Source organism: Symphalangus syndactylus, chromosome 15 (genome assembly GCF_028878055.3).
Source record: "Symphalangus syndactylus isolate Jambi chromosome 15, NHGRI_mSymSyn1-v2.1_pri, whole genome shotgun sequence".
Classification (NCBI taxonomy): Eukaryota; Metazoa; Chordata; class Mammalia; order Primates; family Hylobatidae; genus Symphalangus; species Symphalangus syndactylus.
The window spans coordinates 80,482,553-80,504,292 of NC_072437.2; the positions used below are offsets into that span (position 1 = coordinate 80,482,553).

General features: G+C 38.0%; 1 protein-coding gene across 1 annotated transcript in view; it reads left to right on the plus strand.

Moving 5' to 3' along the window:
- DNAJC15 (DnaJ heat shock protein family (Hsp40) member C15) overlaps positions 1-13,133 on the plus strand; it is an 83,640-nt gene extending 70,507 nt beyond the window's left edge. The window contains exon 6 of the mRNA XM_055244872.2: positions 11,155-13,133. Within this exon, the coding sequence (XP_055100847.1) occupies positions 11,155-11,225 (71 nt within the window). The 3' untranslated portion in view covers positions 11,226-13,133. The remainder of the gene's footprint in view (positions 1-11,154) is intronic.
- Positions 13,134-21,740: the final 8,607 nt, after the last annotated feature.

The window sequence follows — 21,740 nt, forward strand, 5'->3', positions numbered from 1 at the left end:
GAACAGGATCGTGAGGTGTCTGGAAACAATGTCATATGAGCAATTATTCATTCAACAAAATTTATTGAGTACTTAATATAAGCCAGATAATGCACTAGATACTGAAGAAGATAACCAAAGACCTTGCTGTTATGAATCTTATATTCCACTGTGAGAGACAATAGTAGATAGGTAATTGGTAGTTTAAAAATGGCCACAGATTCTTCATCGCTCCTCCCATCAAGAGGTGGTCTGATTTTTCACCCTTTGTATTCAGATTGGCCTTTGTCATTTGCTTTGACCAATAGAATATAGCAAAAAATGACATGTGATTTCTGAGCCTAGGCCTCAAGAAGCATTGCAGCTTCAGCTCTTACCTTCTTAGATCCTTGAGTCTACCAAGTGAAGAAGACTAAGCTCCCCTCCTGACGGAAGAAAGACCAAGTAGTGAGAGGCCTAGCTATCCCAGCTTAGGCCCTAGTGAGGCCATCCTGGACCACCCATCTCAGAAGAACCACTCTGCCAATCCACAGAAAAGTGAGAAATAAAAATAACATTGTTGCTTTTAGCCACTAAGTTTTGGGGTGGTTTGTTATGCAGAAAAGGCTGATATAAAAAATGCCCATGATGTCATGGATCATAAGTGCTTTGAAGAAAAAGCAGAGCATGAGATAGAGAATGGCAGCTGGAGGGGAGGCGGTTGCTGATTTACTTATAGCCTTCTTAGAAATTCTAAGGAGATAATATTTGAGCAGAGACCTAAGGCAGTAAGTCATGCAAAATGAAGACAGAATATTTCAGGCTGAAGAAACACCAAGTGCATAGGTCCTGAAATGAGAACATATGGTTTGTTTCTGGAATTATAAGCAGATCAGCTGGAGCATAGGAAGCAAAAGGGAGAGTGGTAGGAAATACAATTGGAGAGGAAGCCCAAGGCTAAATGATGGAGTGGCTTGCAAGCCATACCACAAACGTCAGGTTTTACTTTTAGGCATTATGGGAATGCTATTACCTGTTTTGCAGTATTAGGAAGACTATTTTGGCAGCTCTGAGGCAAATAGGGAGTCAAGAGTGGAAGCAAGGAAGTCACTAGAGAAAATTGTAGTAATCCAAGAGAATGATACTGTTTTGGATGAGGGTTGTTGTAGTAGAGGAGGTAAAGGGGGGTAAAAGGTCTAGGCCAGGCACAGTGGCTCATTCCTGTAATCCCAGCACTTTGGGAGGCCGAGGCAGGCAGATCACCTGAGGTTGGGAGTTTGAGACCAGCCGGGCGTGGTGGCGCATGTGTGTGATCCCAGCTACTCAGGAGGTTGAGGCAGGAGAATCACTTGAACCCGGGAGGCGGAGGTTGCAGTGAGCCAAGATCTAGCCATTGCACTCTAGCTTGGGCAACAAGAACGAAACTCCATCTCAAAAAAAAAGGTCTAATTCAAAATATACTTTGAAGGAACACCCAACAAAGCTTATAAATCAGGGGTAAGAAAAAATGAGGAAAGATGACTCCTAGGTTTTTGGCCAAAGCATTGGTTAGAGAAAAAGAAAATTTGCTATACTGAGAAACTTAGAAGGGATCTATGCAATATCAAATACTTAACATGTGGCATGTATATGTGAAGTCCCTCTTCTATGCCTCTATGAGGACAGAATTATGTTCACTGAGAAGAAACTAAGCAGTGAAAATTTGACCCCTATAAGGAAGACTTTTCTTATAGCTGGAACGCAAGACGTCAGTCAGCTAGTAATTATTGAAGCTTTCTGGAAGTCGGTAGAACAGGGTACTCTTGTAGGCACTGGAGCTACAGCAATGGAAAAAGTGATGTGCAGATAGAGGCAGCAAAGGTAATTTGATTGAAAACTACTAGAGGGCAACTTATTAGGGATGTCATAGAAGGAATTCATTTATTGGGTAAGAGGTAGAATCCTTTCAGACCCTTCCAACTCTGGGTTTCTGTGATTCTCTAATGATCTGATAAACCGAATCAGACTCAAATATTTTTCTTCGGATCCTCTTGTCTCTACATTATTTTTTTAATGCTATATTGAGTTATAATTCACATACCATACAATTCTATTCATCCATTTAAGGTATACAGTTCAGTAGTTCTGATATATTCTCAGACATGTGCAAACACCACACTCAATTTTGGAACATTTTCATCACTTTGGGAAGAAACCCCTTTAGCTATTGTCCCCTCATCTTCCTGTTCTCAGTTCAGTTCCATTGATCGGTCTGTCTGTCCTGTCCTAGTACCACACTGTCTTGATTACCGTTGCTTTGTAGTAAGTTTTATTATTGTGAAATGTGAGTCCTCCTACTTTATTCTTATTTTGTAGAATTGTTTTGGCTATTCTTGGTCCTTCCATAATAATTCCATATGAATTTTAGAACCAGCTTGTCAATTTCTACAAGGAAATCAGCTGAGATTTTTGATAAGGATTGTATTAAATCTGTGAATTAGAGTGGGGAATTTTGCCATTTTAACAGTGTTAAGTCTTCTGATCCACAGAGACATGATGTTTTTCTATTTATTTAGATCTTCCTCAATTTCTTTCAACAGTGTTTTGTAGTTTACAAGTCTGAGTTTTGGACTTCTTTTGTTAAGTTTATTCCTGTTTCATTCTTTTTAATGCTATTGTGAATGGAATTATTTTTATAATTTTATTTTCAGGTTGTTTATTATAAATGTATAGAAATACAATTAAGTTGTATATTGATCTTTTATCCCACAAACTTGCTGAACTTATTAGGTCTAATAGTTATGAGTGGATTCTTTAGGATTTTCAGTATACAAGATCATGTCACCTATGAATAGTGACAGTCTTACTTCTTGCTTTCCAATCTGGATGTCTTTTTCTTTTTTAACCTCATTAGACTGGCTTGAGCCTCCATTACAATGTTGACTAGGATTATTAAGAACAGACATCCTTGTCTTGCTTCTGATCTTGGGGAAAAGCATCCAGTCTTTGCTCATTCAATCTGTGGGTTTTTTGTAGATGCTTTTTATCTACAAACATACTAACACTTAGAGAACTTCTCTCTATTCCTAGTTTGCTAGGTGCTTTTTTCACGAAAGGGTGTTGAATTTTGTCAAATGCTTTTTCTCCATGTATTGAGATCATTATGTGAATTTTATTTTCTTTTGATGAGATTGGCTATATTTATTTTTTGGTGGTAAAACCAAACTTGCATCCCTGTGTTAAATCCCACAGGGATGCAAGGTTTATAATTCCTGCATCCTTTGTTGGTCGTGGTTTATAATTCTTTTTATATGTTGCTGGGTTTGGTTTGCTAGTATTGTGTTTTAGTATGTTTGCATCCACACTTATAAGATATATTGATCAGTAGCTTTCTTATGATATCGTTGTCAGGTTTCGGTGTGAAGATAATGTAGGCTTTATAAAATAAATTAGAAAATGTTCTCTCTTCTATAAGCCATCAGGGGCTGGGTTTTTCTTTGTGGGTAGTTTTTTGTTTACTGATTCAGTCTCTTGTTACAGGAATATTCAAGTTGTCTCTTCTTGAGTCAATATCAGTAGTTTGTATCTTTTAGGAGCTTGTCCATTTGCTCTAAATTATCTAATTTATTGACATACAGTTGTTTCTCTTCTTTTTCCATTGTCTTAGGTTGAAGGTTAAGTTATTGATTTGTATTGATTTGAAGTCTAAAAAAACAGGGTCTCACTCTATCACCCAGACTGGAGTGCAGTGGCACAGTCATAGCTCACTGCAGCCTTGACCTCCTGGGCTTAAGTGATCCTTCCACCTTAGCCTCCTGAGTAGCTGGGACTACAGGCACGTGCCACCTTGCTCAGCTAAGTTTTGTATTTTTTGTAGAGATAGGGTATTGCCCTGTTGCCCAGGCTGGTCTCAAATTCCTGAGATTAAGTGATCCGCGCCCCCCTCACCCTCCTAAAGTGCTGGGATTACAAGTGTGACCCACTGTGCCCAGCCATCTTCTATTTTAACATAGACATTTATAGCAATAAATTTCTCTGCACTGCTATCGCTGTGTCCCATAAGCTGTGGGTGGTGTTATTCATGTTTAATATCATTCTATTATGGTCGGAGAATACAATGGATTATTTCTGTCTTTTTCAACTTAATAAGGTTTGTTTTATGGCCTATTATATGCTCTGTCCTGGAGAATATACTCTGTGCCTTTGAGAAAAATTGCGTATTCTGTTGTTGGGTAGTGTTCTATAAGTATATGTTAGGTCTTGTTAGTTTATAGTATTAAGTCTTCTGTTTCCTTGTTGATCTTTTGTATGGTTGTTCTGTTATTGAAAGTGGGGTATTAGCTGGTATTATAAAATATTTATTCTTCATTTCTTAGTTTCTGTTTTTGTTTTGGTTGGTTTTTGCTTCATATATTTTGGTGCTCTATTGTTAGGTGCACATATATTTACAGTTGTTCCATCTTCCAGATTGATTGGCCCACTTTTCTTTTTTTTTTTTTTTTAAGATGGAGTCTCGCTCTGTCGCCCAGGCTGGAGTGCAGTGGTGCAATCTCGGCTCACTGCAAGCTCCGCCTCCCAGGTTCACGCCATTCTCCTGCCTCAGCCTCTCCGAGTAGCTGAGACTACAGGCACCTGCCACCACGCCTGGCTAATTTTTTTGTATTTTTAGTAGAGACAGGGTTTCACCGTGGTCTCGATCTCCTGACCTCGTGATCCACCCGCCTCGGCCTCCCAAAGTGCTGGGATTACAAGCGTGAGCCACCGCACCTGGCCTGATTGGCCCATTTTTCATTATAGAATGTCCCCTTTTGTCTCTAATAACATTTTTGGTTTCAAAGTTTACTTTGTCTCATTAGCCACTCTAGCTTTTCAGTGATTGCTGCTGTCAGGATATGTCTTTCTCCATCCTTTTACTTTCAGTATTTTTGTCTTCAAATCTAAAGTATGTCTCCTGTAGAGAACATATAGTTGGCTCATGCTTGTTTGCTTTTCTTCTATTTTTAATAGAAACAGAGTCTTGCTATATTGCTCAGGCTAGCCTCAAACTCCTGGGCTCAACTGATGGTCCTGCCTCCACCTCCCAAAGTGCTGGGATTATAGGCATTGAGCCACTGCACCTGGCTGGATCATGTTGTAATTTAATCCAGTCTGACAGCCTTTATCTTTTGATTGGATTGTGTAATCCATTCTCATTTAGTGTTATTATTTATTATTTACTTTTATTTAAATAATTTTGGGGGAACAAGTTGTGTTTGGTTGCATGGAAAAGCTTTTTTGTGGTGATTTCTGAGATTTTGGTGCACTCATCACCCAAGCAGTGTACACTGTACCCAATGTGTAGTCTTTCATCCCTCATCTCCCTTTTCTCTCTTCCCCCCAAGTCTCCAAAGTTCATTATATCGTTCTTATGCCCTTGTGTCCTCATAGCTTAGCTTTCACTTATAAGTGAGAATATACAATGATTGGTTTTCCATTCCGGAGTTACTTTGCATAGAATAATGGTCTCCAGTTCCATCCAGGTTGCTGCAAATGCCATTATTTTATTTCTTTTTATGGCCAAGTAGTATTCCATTATATGTATGTACCATATTTTCTTGTTTTCATGTTGGTTAATGGGCATTTAAGCTGGTTCCATATTTTTACAATTGTGAGTTGTGCTGCTATAAACGTGTGTGCAAGTGTCTTTTTCACATAATGACTTCTTTTCCTGTGGAAAGATACCTAGTAGTGGGATTGCTGGATCAAATGGTAGATCTTTTAGTTCTTTAAGGAATCTCCATACTGTTTTCCATAGTGGTTGTACTAGTTTATACTCCCACCAGCAGTGTAACAGTGTTCCCTTTTCACCACATCCACGCCAACATTTATAATTTTTTTTTATTTTTTAATTATGGCCATTCTTGGAGGAGTAAGATAGTATGGCATTGTGGTTTTGATTTGCATTTCCCTGATAATTAGTGATATTGAGCATTTTAAAAATACGTTTGTTGGCCATTTGTGTATCTTCTTTTGAGAATTGTCTTTTCATGTCCTTAGCCCACTTTTTGATGGGATTTTTTTTTTTTTTCTTGCTGACTGGTTTGAGTTTCTTGTAGATTCTGTATATTAGCCCTTTGTCAGATACACAGTTTGTGAAGATTTTCTCCCACTCTGTGGGTTGTCTGTTTATTCTGCTGATTATTTCTTTTGCTGTGCAGAAGCTTGACTGAAAGCTTTTATTATGAATGTGTGTTGAATTTTCTAAACCTATTGACATGATTATGTATTTATTTTGGCTGGGCATGGTGACTCACGCTTGTAATCTCAGCACTTTGGGAGGAGGAGGCCGCAGTGAGCCAAGATCTAGCCATTGCACTGCAGCCTGGGCAACAAGAGAGAAACTCCATCTCAAAAAATAAATTAATAAATATATATTTATTTTTTATTCTGTTAATGTGGTAAATTACATCGATTAATTTTTGAATGTGTAAGCCAGTCTTGCATTCCTGATAATAAACCTAACTTGGTCATCATATCTAGTCTGATTTGATAAGTGAATATTTTGTTTGTTTTGCACCCGTGCTCATGAGAGATCTGAGTCTGTGGTTTCCTTGTGACATTTTCATTAGGATTTGTTATCAAAGATATGCTAGCCTCATAAAAAGAGTTTAAAGTGTTTTCTTTCTCTTCTGTTTTTCGGAAAAATTCAACAAAATCATGGCCAGGATTTTTATTTATGGGAAGGTTTTTAATTACGTATTTAGTTTCTTAAATATTCTTTTTATTTTCCATTTCTTCTTATATTAATTTTGAAAGGTTTTCTTTTTCTTGGAATTTATCTTTTACATTTTTACATGCTCTGACATGAAGTTGATTAGTTTTTTAGAGAACTAATCTTTCCCTGTGTTGATTCTCTCTTGAATGCTAATTTCTATTGTGATATCTTCCTTGATGCATGAGTTATTTAGGAGTATATTGATTAATATTCTAACGTTGGGATCTTCTAGATGTGTTTGTTATTGATTTCTAGTTTAATTCTGCTATGGTCAGTTAACAGACTGTTTCAATGTTTCTCAAACTCTTTGTTTGGAGGACTTTGTTTTTTTCTCTCCGTCTCTGGTGAACTGACAGCTTTTGTAAAATACAATGAAAATGAAATTATGAGAAAACCGAAGAAAAAAGTATGTATATAAGATCCAGGTTTTACAGGAGTACACTATTGTTTCAAACAGGTATATTTTCTAAACACGTAATCTCAATTTCCAAACCTATCTATGGTCTAATAGCAGTTGTAAGTCGACATTCATCCATGGAACACACTTTTAAATAGCACCATTTATTGTTATTTTAATCTTTGAAGTTTGTTGAGACTTGCTTTATAGCCTAGCACATGATCAGTTACAGTAAATGTTCCATGTGCAGTTTAAAAAAAGATACGTTCTGCACTTGTAGGGTGGAATGTTGTATATGTGTCAGTTAAATCAAGTTTGTTGATGTTATGTAACTTCAGTGTTCTTACTCTTTCATTTTGTCTACTTGTTTTATGCATTATTGAGAAGAGGCATCACTAAAATTGTAGATTTGTGTGTTTTTCCTTTTGGTTCTCTCTTTTCTTCCTTTGTATATTTTGAGGCTATCTTATTAGGTATATTCAGATTTGTAATTGCTTTCCCTTACCAGTAGACTGACCCATGTAACACTGTGAAATTGCCTGTTTTATTTTTGCATTTTACCTTAAAATGTACTTTATCTCATAATTAGTATAACAGTGTCAACGTTATTTTTGATAGTGTATTTTTTTTATATTTCTTAAGTATAGTCTCATAAAAATATATAGTCTGCTGGATTTTTATTAATCAACTTTATTGAGATATAATTTATATAGAATAAAATGCACCCATTTAAGTGCACGATTTGATAAGTTCTGGCAAATATGTATGTGCATGTAACCACTAACAGTCAAGACATACACCATTTCCATAAGCTCCAAAGGTTCCTTTTTGCCCCTTCCCATTGCCAATCCCTCCCCAAAGCCTGGGCAATCACCATTCTTCTTTCTGCCATAGACTATAGATTAAACATGTCTTTTCTAGAGTTTCATATATATGGAATAGTATTATATACTCTTCTTTGTCTGGCTTCTTTGAAGGAAAAAAGTAGTGCAGAATGTTGGGCTCATCATAGTGCATTTCCGTTATCTCCAGGATCTTGGCCCTCAAGACCTGACTGACTTGGTAGCCCTCCAGTGCTTTTATACTGATGTGTTTATATTTTATTTAGCTCTTCTAGTTGGGTGTCAGTGGGAAAGCTGGTCTTAAACATGATGGTTCATAATAGCCAGAAGCAGAAGACCTCTGGCCATATTTAGTGGTAGAAGTACAAAGATACAGAAATACTAAGAGTGAAGGTGAGTGTTCTAATTAAATGGAACCCACTGAATTCCCCCAGAGTGTGTTATTTTTTTATTCTTTTTCTTTTCTTTTCTTTTCCTTCTTTTTTTTTTTTTTTTTTTTGGAGATACGGCCTCACTCTGTCGCCCAGGCTGGAGTGCAGTGGTATGATCAAGACTCACTGCAGCCTCAACCTCCTGGGCTTAAGTGATCCTCCACCTCAGCCTCTCCAGTGGTTCAGACTACAGGTGTGCACCACCACACCCAACTAATATAATTTTTAAATTTTTTGTAGAGACAGAGTCTTATTATGTTGCCCAGGCTGGTCTCAGACTCCTGGGCTCAAGCGATCCTCTCACCTCACCCTCCCAAAGTGCTGGGATTACAGGCGTGAGCCACTGTGTCCAGCCAAGAGTATTTTGTTTTCGTTAAATTTAGGGTATGCATCCTATCCTGTGTTATCAGTCATGATTCACTGCCAGCAACTAGGTATTTTAACCAGGAGAGCATTTAGTACAGGTTACATTTTGTCGGAAGATCTGGAGGAGCAAGTTCTATACTTGGCCTACAAGTATCATTCCTAAACAATTACAGAGCTGCTCTGTCAGGGAAGCTGCTGCCTCACAGGCTGCCACTAGAACTGTGGGAGAAGCACATTTGCTGCCACCACTGTACCACACTCTTGCTTACTAGTAGTAATAATGATAAAGAGGTGCAGGCCGGGCGCGGTGGCTCACGCTTGTAATCCCAGCACTTTGGGAGGCCGAGGCGGGCGGATCACGAGGTCAGGAGATCGAGACCACGGTGAAACCCCGTCTCTACCAAAAATACAAAAAATTAGCCGGGCGTGGTGGCGGGCGCCTGTAGTCCCAGCTACTCGGAGAGGCTGAGGCAGGAGAATGGCGTGAACCCGGGAGGCGGAGCTTGCAGTGAGCCGAGATCGCGCCACTGCACTCCAGCCTGGGTGACAGAGCAAGACTCCGTCTCAAAAAAAAAAAAAAAAAAAAGAGGTGCAGCAAGAAAGCCTTTCCCTCATTTCAGCCTTCCAAGTCTCACAAGAATGGCTTTAATTAATGGAACCTAATGTGAATGAAACACTATAAGAATTGTAGTTTTGGACTGAGGAACTTTTCCAACTATTTAGAGGTAGAATGAGGGTCACAAGAATGTCCAAATGTCTACCATGTACATAAATTAAAAGCCCTCTAACTTAGAGTGAGTGGTAGAGAATTCAACGTTATTCTGAATAAATTGTCATGTCATTTTTTTCCTCTAACATAGCTATCAATAAGTATAATATTTAATAAGACTTTCTATCATCTGTGCCTTTGATTTTTTTCCAACTGCTGAGTGAGCATATTATGGCCTATGATTTAAATATCCAGAATGCGTATCAATTAAAGGTTATGTTTAAGTTCAATTAATATTTTAATATTTGCTGAGGATATTCAAGACATTGAGGACATCACCCTGATAACTCTAAGAATTTAAACAGCTTACCACATTGACGTTACCTAATTCCTGATTGCTAGATTGTCTTCAAAGATAATCATGAAATCAACATATTTCATAACCAAGTGCTTTAAACTTTTATGAGCTTTCTTTGTAACTCTTATAGCATATTCAAGGACATACTATGATATATTCCATAAGTGTTTATAGCAATTCAGATCTTCATATGAAAATGTCAGTGGTATCCTCAAGGGCAAAGAGCTAAATATAGCTTTCTCCAGCATTACCGTTTCTACCACAACACCATGTTTGTTGATCTATTTTCTTTGCTTTCTTTTCCCTTCATAAGTTGGGTGGTATGGTATCAATAAAAGGCCGGAAAAAAGTCAGGACAATTTACACCAATACTAGCTAGATGCTTTTTGGTTTGTTGTAAGCTACTGAGATGGTTTGCACTTAAGGGGCAATACAAAATAAAAAACACAAAGAGACTGGTGAGCTGTAATATGATTGTTAGTCTGAGCATTAAACAATGACAGTATTCAGGACTAGAAGTTAGAAGGTGTATGATGTTTAGCTTTCATGTGACAGTTTGGGGCTAGTATTTTTGTATGTCAAATAGGTTCTGTTTGATTTACAATGATTCTGCATTTGAAATTCACCGCAATTTTCCTCTTGATGTTTGCATTAGAAAGAATTCATTGCAAAGAACTCTAAAAAAGAACTGACTTAATTTTGTTTTGGGGCACTGTAAATCCAAAACTATACTCTGTAAATATTCTAATAGAATCAGAGAAATAAAAATTTCTTTTGACATTATTTTTATCTCTCATTTATTAATATTAGATCATTTATCTCTATTAAGTAAATAGGTTTTTAGCACTGGATAGTACATAGTTGCCTTTTTTAAACATGCATTTTATTTTTGTGACATCATAAGACTTGATTAATACTTTAAAAGACCCCTTGGATTGATTTACCTTCTTCAAAAAGATAACCCTTTTCACAGATGAATGTGTCTTTAAAAAAAAAACAGTCATGGAAAAGACTTATTTTATTTGCCTAACCATCCACTTAATTTTAGAAAATTCTCTGGTCAAATACTTGAAAGGTGAATGTCTGACCAGTGCAATAGTTGAATGTTGTTCAAGTTATTCCTGATCATAACTTTCTTGTATCATTTTTCTCAGAGATTTTTTTTTATTGTTGGACAGTTGTAGGACTTCACTAATCAAGTTTAATTTATACTGTTTTAATTTCTAGTTAGCTTATAAAATAATTTGTCAGAGGATTAATGTGTGAGACAATATCAGAGAAGAGTATTTTTATATTTTGGGGACTTTAAAGTATGTCAATGATGAAGTGTATTTTAATTCATTTTTCTTTGTTCTCTCAGGTGGATCTCCTTATGTAGCAGCCAAAATAAATGAAGCAAAAGACTTGCTGGAAGCACCCACCAAACATTGATGCTTAAGGACCACACTGAAGGAAAAAAAAGAGGGGACTTCAAAAAAAAAAAAAAGCCCTGCAAAATATTCTAAAACACGGTCTTCTTAATTTTCTATATGGATTGACCACAATCTTATCTTCCACCATTAAGCTGTATAATAATACAATGTTAATAGTCTTGCTTTTTATTATCTTTTAAAGATCTCCTTAAAATTCTATAACTGATCTTTTTTATTTTCTTTGTGACATTCATACATTTTTTTAAGATTTTTCTTATGTTCTAAATTCCCCCCCTACACACACACACACACACACACACACACACGTGTGCAAAAAGTATGATTATCAAGAATGCAATTGGGATTCGTGAACAATGAGTAGAACTTCTCTTATTGCTTATATTTACACCCTCATTGTCTTTTTTTCAGGGAATTTGGGACTCTTGAGAACAGGCACTGGCTGATACCTCTTGGAGATATGATCTGAAATATAATGGAATTTATTAAATGGTGTTTAGTAAAGTAGGGGTTAAGGACTTGTTAAAGAACCCTGCTGTCTCTGAGACCCTATAGCTAAAGCATGAGGACTTGGAGAGCTACTAAAATGATTCAGGTTTACAAAATGAGCCCTGTGCGGAAAGGTTGAGAGAAGTCTGAGGAGTTTGTATTTAATTATAGTCTTCCAGTACTGTATATTTATTCATTACTCATTCTACAAATATTTATTGACCCCTTTTGATGTGCAAGGCACTATCGTGCGTCCCCTGAGAGTTGCAAGTATGAAGCAGTCATGGATCATGAACCAAAGGAACTTATATGTAGAGGAAGGATAAATCACATAAATAGTGAATACTGTTAGATACAAATGATATATTTTAAAAGTTCAAAGGAAGAATGTGCTAAACACTGCATGAGAGGAGGAATAAGTGGCATAGAGCTGGGCTTTAAAAAAAAATAATCAGAGATACCATATGATTGGTGAGGTAAGTGTTATTTCTTCTGAGATAAGAATTAGCAGAAATAGATATATCAATTGGAGTGATTAGAGTGCAGCGTTTCTGGAAAGCAAGGTTTGGACAGAGTGGTCATCAAAGGCCAGCCCTGTGACTTACACTGCATTAAATTAATTTCTTAAAACATAGTACCTGATCATTATCACTTTACTATTCCAAAGGTGAGAGAACAGATTCAGATAGAGTGCCAGCATTATTTCCCAGTATTCCTTTACAAATCTTGGGTTCATTCCAGGTAAACTGAACTACTGCATTTTCTCTATCTTAAAATACTTTTTAGATATCGTAGATGCATCTTTCAACTTCTAATGTTCTGTAGTTTAGGAGTTCTCAACCTTGGCATTATTGACATGTTAGGCCAAATAATTCTTTTTTTGTGGGAAGTCTCTTGTGCGTTTTAGATGATTAGCAATAATCCCTGACCCGTTATCTACTAAAGACTAGTCGTTTCTCATCAGTTGTGACAACAAAAATGGTTCCAGATATTGCCAAATGCCCTTTAGAGGACAATAATCGCCCCCACTTGAGAACCATTTCTGTAAAACTTTAATTACTATTTTTTCTTTTGGTTTATAAAATAATGATCCTGAATTAAATTGATGGAACCTTGAAGTCGATAAAATATTGTTCTTGCTTTAAAGTCCCCATATGTGTCCTACTAATTTTCTCATGCTTTAGTGTTTTCATTTTTTCTCCTGTTATCGTTGTACCTAAGAATGCCATCCCAATCCCCAGATGTCCACCTGCCCAAAGTCTAGGCATAGTTGAAGGCCAAGCTAAAATGTATCACTCTTTTTCTGGTGCATCCAGCAAAAGTAATATGAATTATCAGCTTTCTGAGAAGCAGGCATTGTATCTGTCTTGTTTGGTGTTACACTGGCACCCAATAAATATTTGTTGAGTGAATGAATAAATTCCCATAGCACTTTATTCTTCACATGGTACATACCTATAGGGGCTATAGCTTGGTACCTTGTGAAGCAACTCTTGGTGTAACATCCCTTATTTCTCATACTAAAATGCAAGAACCTTTAGAGCAAGGATCTTGCCATTCATCTTTGTAACCTCTTTAGTCCGGAGCACTTGCATTTAGCAGGCATCATAAAGTTTTACGTACTAAGAAAATATTGCTATTTTCTGAATACTATGCATCAAAAAATGTTACCACTAATTTGGAAAGCTCTGCTAAGGAGTATTGGGGCAGTCTCAGATGCACCTTTTAATTGATGTCATATTTTCCTAATCCATACTTTATTCGTGAGAATTTGAGTCACCCCAGCATTAGCTTGGAATTTCCTTAATTCCCATTTTCTTTGCAGGTGCCTTGGAGTCAGATCTGCTTTTGAATACTATCTTCCTGTTATGTGATCTTGGGCTGTTACTTAATTTTCTAGTCAATAACTCATATCTATAAAATAGAGAAAATAATCCTACACACCAGGGCCTGTTGTGGGGTAGGGAGAGAGGGGAGGGATAGCATTAGAAGATATACCTAATGTAAATGACAAGTTAATGGGTGCAGCACACCAACATGGCACATGTCTACATATGTAACAAACCTGCACGTTGTGCACATGTGCCCTATAACAAAGTACAATAAATATTTTAAAATCCTATTGAATAAGGTTATTGTAAAGAATAAGGATGTGTAAAGCATTTAGTCATGTAAACGCTAAAATATAATTTTTACTTTCACTCCCTAATTTAATTAGTTTTATCTTTAATAATACCTTGGATTCAGGGTAAAGTTTCAGTTATGTCCCAGTAATCATTTATTTTACCCTCAAATCTGCAATTTGGATAGAACATGGTGGGGACAGCTCGTCTCTATTCCTTGCAGCATTAGCAGGCTGGAGGCACCACTTCTCTGGCCAGCAAGTTGGGCCTGGTTATTGGCTGAGAGCCTCAGCTCCTTTCTGCGTAGGTTCCTCTTTACATAGGCTTCTCAACAGGGCTACTAGAGCATCGTCACCATAGCAGCTTTGGTCTGAGAGACAAAAACATGGAAGCTGCCAAATTGTTCTGGGTCTGGAAACTGTCAGGGCATCACTTGTGCCATATTCAGTTGGTCTAAGAATTACAGAACCTGCCTCGATTCAAAGGGAGAGGATAGAGAAGACTGAAAGAATCAGTGGTCATCTTTAATATGCAGCAGGACAGGTTTGGGATTTTTTTTTTCCCCTTGAGTCTGTGAAGGCATTACTTAAGAACAAAATCAGGCATGTATAATTGAACTACAACTTTGAGTATAAGCTCAAAGTTTCAGATAATAAATACAACTACTATTTTTCTGCTGTTATTGTTGTACCTAAGGATGCAATCCTAATCCCCAGATCTCCACAACTATACCTACATAGTAGAAGGCTAAAATGTATCCCTCTTTTTCTGGTACGTCCAGCAAAAGTAGTATCACGAATTTTGAGCTCTCTGAGAGCAGGGATCATATCTGTCTTTATTGTTGCAGTGAACAAGTACAGTTGCAGATATTCAGGAGTAATTATCTAAATGGCAGTATAATTAGAAAACTGAATTTTCACCAGCTACACCCCCCACCCCCAACTCCTTATCTGTAAAAAGCTTTATTTGAGTGGTTACCTGTCTTCAGTAAAGATTGCGCTTGCATATTTGCTGTCATTGCATATTCTGCTTAATTAAGCTCTGTTGATATTGCAGTTTCTGTGCATTCTTACATCTTAGATGCAATCTGAGGGACTAGGAAGGCCTTTTAAAAATAAAAATTCAGATGCAGAGAAAGTGTAAGTCATGGACAGTTAATTAAAGGGGAACATAGAAGGCTATTTAGATTTTAGTTGATGGTGCCAGCCTTCAGCGTAAAGTAAAAAATGAAGGGAAGTTTAGTAAGGAAAAAATATTGGGCTTGGAATACATTGTTTAGTCTTCAAAGCACTTTTTATGAAATATATTTTAGACATTCAGCAAATATTGAATACTTACTATATCAGGCAGTAAAGATATAAATTCATTCTTAAAATGTTCAACATGTTCAAACAAAAAACATTCTTAAACAGGAGACTTTTTCCCTCATACTTTTTAATTAACAAGACTTAGTTGCATTAATGGGCATGCTTATGACTGATCAACCAGCAGCGTCATTAGAAATGTATTTTATTCATGTGCAGAAATCTTTTGGTTGTCTTGGGGAACCTTGAACACAGAAAAGAGCTTTTATTGATAAGGTAATTGAACACACTTGACAATTAGCTTAATAAGGTTTAATATCATTTGTGGGAGAAGATGAATCAGCCAGGCTCTTTATGTCAAGAATATGAAGTTTCTCTTGACTCAACCAACTTAAGATGAGCTACAGAGACTGCAGTGAAACGCTAAATATCCAAGTACACCAGCAAATTTCACACAGTGGAACCGTGCTGTCCTCTGGCACCCTGCACCTCGCCCAACAGTCATCAACTAGATACAGGCTCCTGGCTGCAAGGAGGACTTGATGGGAATGAGTAAATGTGTCAGCATAGTCCCTCCCTTCCAGTGGAAAAGCAACCCAAAGAGCAAATCCTTTTAATGGCTGGATCAGTATCATCTACTTGTCAAAAACATTCCATGGATTATGAGTCAGAATTTTATTTATGGTGGCATTACACACATTAAGCAATTAGGACTTTTGTTAGCATAATTTATTAGCTGGAAAAGTTGAGAAGGTTCTCTGGACTCATTTTTATAGGTGGAACCTAAGTGATCTGGATCATTGCCCACCAGCAAAATTGCTGGGCATGGCGGACAAAGAAAATGTTCCTTCTAATGATTTTTTATGAGCTGAGTAGCTATTGTTCCCAGCTGAGGGCTCTTTTCCTCTTTTTATTGTTGCTGAGCAAAAGAATTTATAAAAAGCTCTTTCTTTTGTATTAAAAACCCTGCTCAATTGAAATGCAAGTTCATTAAGTAATGTTCGTTTCTCTTCCTGCCATAATAACCCTTTCCCTCTCTGTTCGATTCAATAGTGTCTAGCAGCATTGGTCCAAATTTTAAGTCTGAACAGACTATATTACATAGACGTGGAGAAATAGATATTCAATCTTCAGCATTAAGAGGGAGCTTAATTTCACATGGGTAGAATATGATCACTCAGGCTAGATGTGGGCCATAATTTTCAAATTAGGATCTCAACTTAGCGGGGGGAATCAACAGTGGCAAACTTCAATTATGACAGGATAAAAATCACATAGAGATATTGGTTCAATATGGACATCTAAACCACAATGCTAAAAACCAATAATTAGAATAAGTTCACTTTAAGAAAAGCGTTAGTAATATTAGCTAACATTTGTTTAGTGCCTGTGCCAAACATTCTACCTATGTTACCTTGATTTTCATAGCTAGCCTAAGAGGTACTATTATGTATCCCCATTTTACAGGTTAAGAAACAGGCTCAGAGGAGTTTAGGATCTTTTCCAAGATTACATAGCCAGTAAGTGGTGGGACTGGGAACCAAATTCAGACTCTGAAACACATGCTGTTTATATTATATTGCATTCATTCTAAACGTGGGAATCAGAATGAAGGGGCTTGTATGACTTTTGGCTCATTCTTTGATGCATGTGACCTGGGGTTATAAATGTGAAATTAGGTTTACGAAAGGATCTAGTGTCATTGTGCGTCATGGACAAGGAGTACCTAATCTCTTTAATTCTTCCCTGGAAGCTTATGATGTCCATCCAAGTGCACATAGCAAAAGTTCTGTTGTAAAGTTTAGCAGAGTGACTTTCTTTGACTCAGAGTGATGATGGAGGAAGCTTTGATAAGATTTTATCTGAAATGTTCATGGACAAGAGCTTTCAAGGAGAACATCCAGAGCAAGTTTCTGAAGACAGCTCATGAAAGTGAAGCAGCAGACCTTGCACAAGAAATGAAGAGATAGCTCAATGTATTAAAGATGAAAACAAGAAGACCGAATTTATTGAAAGGAGCAGAGAGACAATGAAAACAAGACAACTGAAACGAGGTAACTTGCAGCAATTGAAAGGGAATTTCAGTACTTTTATAGAATTTTTAAAAATTGTTTCCTGCTGTTTATTTTCAATTTTGAACCGGGTTATTTGTCCATGCCATACTTTTTTGCCAAATTCCAAAATTCTGTATGGTTTTATAGTTGTCTGGTGGAGTCAATGGAATTTTAGTTACCAGTCTAAGAATGTGTCTTTGAGATTGTCCAGTTAATTCTCTATTTCCAGTAGCTGTAATAAATGGTGAAAAGGTATCTGACTCCTGGAGAAAGTTTATAACTCCTTATGACTAATATTCATAACAGACTTGTGAGTTCCTTGAACACAGATACGCCTATATTCAAGAGCGTATTCCAAAGCTAACTCAGTGATCTTTCCATTTATCTATTCTTGGATTAGCGGTGCCTTTGCTCTTTCCTTCTGTAAATGTGAATAGTTAAGAGTTGACTGCAGAAGTGTTTACACTTTGGCTTCCATGCCTCTGGAATGTTTGTGCGTTGGTGGTGAGATGTGAGACTATATTTGTACAGTCTGCATCTCTTGGGCTGCCCCAGAATGTTGTATAGTGCAGTGCTGAAGAAAGCAGCAGGTACACACAGAAATGCAGCCTTTCCTGGTTAACCCTGCTTGGATCTGAGTTACACTTTGTTTCTTGACTTCTTGGGATTTAGGTAATCAGTTTGCCTTCTACTCTATCCCATTTTGTACTCGCTTACATACTACATTCTTGTTTGGGCTTTCCTTTCTTGTTTTTTGTTTGTTTTTTGTGTTTTTTTTGAGATGGAGTCTCGCTGTCGCCCAGGCTGGAGTGCAGTGGCGCGATCTCGGCTCACTGCAGGTTCCGCCCCCCGGGGTTCACGCCATTCTCCTGCCTCAGCCTCCCGAGTAGCTGGGAATACAGGCTCCTGCCACCACGCCTGGCTAATTTTTTTTTTTTTTTTTGTATTTTTAGTAGAGACGGGGTTTCACTGTGTTAGCCAGGATGGTCTCGATCTCCTGACCTCGTGATCCGCCCGCCTTGGCCTCCCAAAGTGCTGGGATTACAGGCGTGAGCCACTGCGCCCAGCCTTTCCTTTCTTCTTGTAAGCAGAGATTTTTTTAAAACCAATATGTGAAAATACGAGTACACTACAATTAAATAAATAAAATGCTTTTGTGTTTGTTTTGCTTTAAAATTGTAAAGGATAAACAAGATAGTTTTATCTATGTGGTTTTCCCAATGCAGTTAAAATAAAACCTGCCAAAATTGAATTTACACTCAATTTTTCTGTTGTATAACTCTTTTTTTTTTTTTTTTGAGACGGAGTCTCACTCTTTCACCCAGGCTGGAGTGCAGTGGCGCGATCTCGGCTCACTGCAGGCTCCACCCCCCGGGGTTCAAGCCATTCTCCTGCCTCAGCCTCCCTTGTAGCTGGGACTACAGGCGCCTGCCACCTCGCCCGGCTAATTTTTTGTATTTTTAGTAGAGACGGGGTTTCACCGTGTTAGCCAGGATGGTCTCGATCTCCTGACCTTGTGATCCGCCCGCCTCGGCCTCCCAAAGTGCTGGGATTACAGGCGTGAGCCACCGCGCCCGGCCCAATTTTTCTGTTGTATAACTCTTGAAGAACACCTCGTGTGTTATATAACTTCATCTACATTGTGAACTCTTTTATTTATTAAAAGTCTATGTTAGTCTTTCATTTTTTCTACACTTCCCTTTACTTCCTCATGAGATGCTCAGCCCAGTTGTCCCTCAGGACACAGTATCGATTGGTTCACTTTTAAAAGCAGCTGTTAGAAACCCAAATCATAGTGGATAAGCTTTTTGATGTGCTGCTGGATTCGGTTTGCCAGTATTTTATTGAGGATTTTTGCAAATTTACAAGAAAAAAACAACCCCATCAAAAAGTGGGCAAAGGACATGAACAGACACTTCTCAAAAGAAGACATTTATGCAGCCAAAAAACACATGAAGAAATGCTCATCATTACTGGCCATCAGAGAAATGCAAATCAAAACCACAGTGAGATACCATCTCACACCAGTTAGAATGGCCATCATTAAAAAGTCAGGAAACAACAGGTGCTGGAGAGGAGGTGGAGAAATAGGAACACTTTTACACTGTTGGTGGGACTGTAAACTAGTTCAACCATTGTGGAAGTCAGTGTGGCGATTCATCAGGAATCTAGAACTAGAAATACCATTTGACCCAGCCATCCCATTACTGGGTATATACCCAAAGGACTATAAATCATGCTGCTATAAAAACACATGCACACGTATGTTTATTGCGGCACTATTCACAATAGCAAAGAGTTGGAACCAACCCAAATGTCCAACAACGATAGACTGGATTAAGAAAATGTGGCACATATACACCATGGAATACTATGCAGCCATAAAAAATGATGAGTTCGTGTCCTTTGTAGGGACATGGATGAAACTGGAAAACATCATTCTCAGTAAACTATCGCAAGGACAAAAAACCAAACACCGCATGTTCTCACTCATAGGTGGGAATTGAACAATGAGAACTCATGGACACAGGAAGGGGAACATCACACTCCGGGGACTGTTATGGGGTTGGGGGAGGGGAGAGGGACAGCATTAGGAGATATACCTAATGCTAAATGACGAGTTAATGGGTGCAGGAAATCAACATGGCACATGGATACATATGTAACAAACCTGCACATTGTGCACATGTACCCTAAAACCTAAAGTATAATAATTAAAAAAAAAAAAAGAAACCCAAATCATAGACATGTGAATTTTCTCAGAAGCCATTATTGAAACTTGGATTTTTACCTCTCTTACTAGAATAAAGAAGGGAAAAAATAGAAATCAGCCCAACAATACTTTTAAATTGATTTTTACATTTATCTTGTAATGCAAATACCAAAGAAAAGTGCCTAGTTCCTTGGTTTATTTACTTATATCTTGCCTCTGTTATCTTCATATCAATTTTTGGCCTTAGCACTTTTGACTGCATAAAGAACTCTAAACATAGACAATGGTAATAGAAATGCTGACACATCTGAACTGTCAGGCCCAGAACATATTATTGAATATGACTGCACAAATGCCTGGAACCTATACTTAGCGTAAAGAATAAGGCCGCTGTTTTCAACTTCCAACAGGAGGAGAGTACAGACATATGTGCCCTCTGTTTCCCCTCTCTGGCGCTTCCATTGTCTTTACCCTATGTGTGCATGCAGGCAGGCACACACACATACAAACACATCCTGCCCCCTGAAGTGGTCACATCTTAATATCTACTAAGGCCAGTTAGACATTCTGTGGGCCGAGTGTATGTTGCAGTTGCTTAACTGGCCTAAAGGTCTCATGATGTCATGGGCACCATTGAGTGATCTGTTTCCAAATCTGTAGAAGGAGGAGGACTGGCAGTGTTGGGCTTACATAACATAAAGGGCCTGTCTACCATAAAACAGGAGCTTGGATTTGTTTTTTCAGGAGATGAATGTTTTTCACAGCAGTCTAGTGAATTAAGAACAATACACAGAATCCCACAGCAAGCGTGTTCTATTTGACTCTGGTGATAGGATTTATGTATGGAACAACAATTTTCTGTGTAGACATAATTGAATACATATTACCATGATCTGAAACCATGCAAGAATATATATGGTGTGTGGGAAACCTGAAAACAGGTACAACTGATTAAATTATTAGTTTACATTTTTTACTCAAAGTATTTGTGAAGCAGCTATTCCCTACATATGCTCTATGTAGAAATGCAGAGACGAGTAGATGATTATAATGTGTCACCATCTCTTTTTTGGACTGATTTTTTTTTTTTTTAAAGATGGAGTTTTGCTCTTGTTGACCAGGCTGGAGTGCAATGCCACAATCTTGGCTCACCGCAACTGCCACCTCCTGGGTTCAAGCGATTCTCCTGCCTCAGCCTCTCGAGTAGCTGGGATTACATGGACTGAATTCTTAATAGAGCAAGAATGGCAAAAGGCAAGTCCCTCAGATCTGGTGTGTGGCTCAATAATGCCCTCAGTTCCATGAAGCTTCTTTCCTTAGGGCTCTGAGTAAAGTCTCTGGTGTCAGAAGGTATGAGGGTCTCTTGTATTAATAATATCAAGGGAATACAGTGTTTTCCCTCAAAGCCTGGCCAGCAGTTACTCCTGGAGAAAGAACAATCTGGCTGACAAATGTGTCACCCATGTAAACTGACCAGAAATATCTGGAGCCATGAACACCTAGTGGGGTCAGCAATAGGCCAGGCAGTAATTGCTCAGTGCCTCGTTCGCTAGCAGCAGTGGGAACTGCTGTAGTGTAAATTGGTTTTAGGGGCCAAATTGATCAACCAAAAGAGGCTTAGAGATTTTTGGTGTTTGGGTTACTGACGAGGGTTCTGACTTTCTGGATCACATGATGAAATGCATGGCAGTTGCCTCTGCTGTCCTCTAGGTTTTGTGTCTCCCTTCCAACCCCCATCAGCAACCGTTTCTCGTTCTTGAGGCTGCTTAGCCTAAGAACTTTTGGTCTTTGCTGTCTGGGAGTTACAAATCCACAATGGCAGTGAAAGCTTTT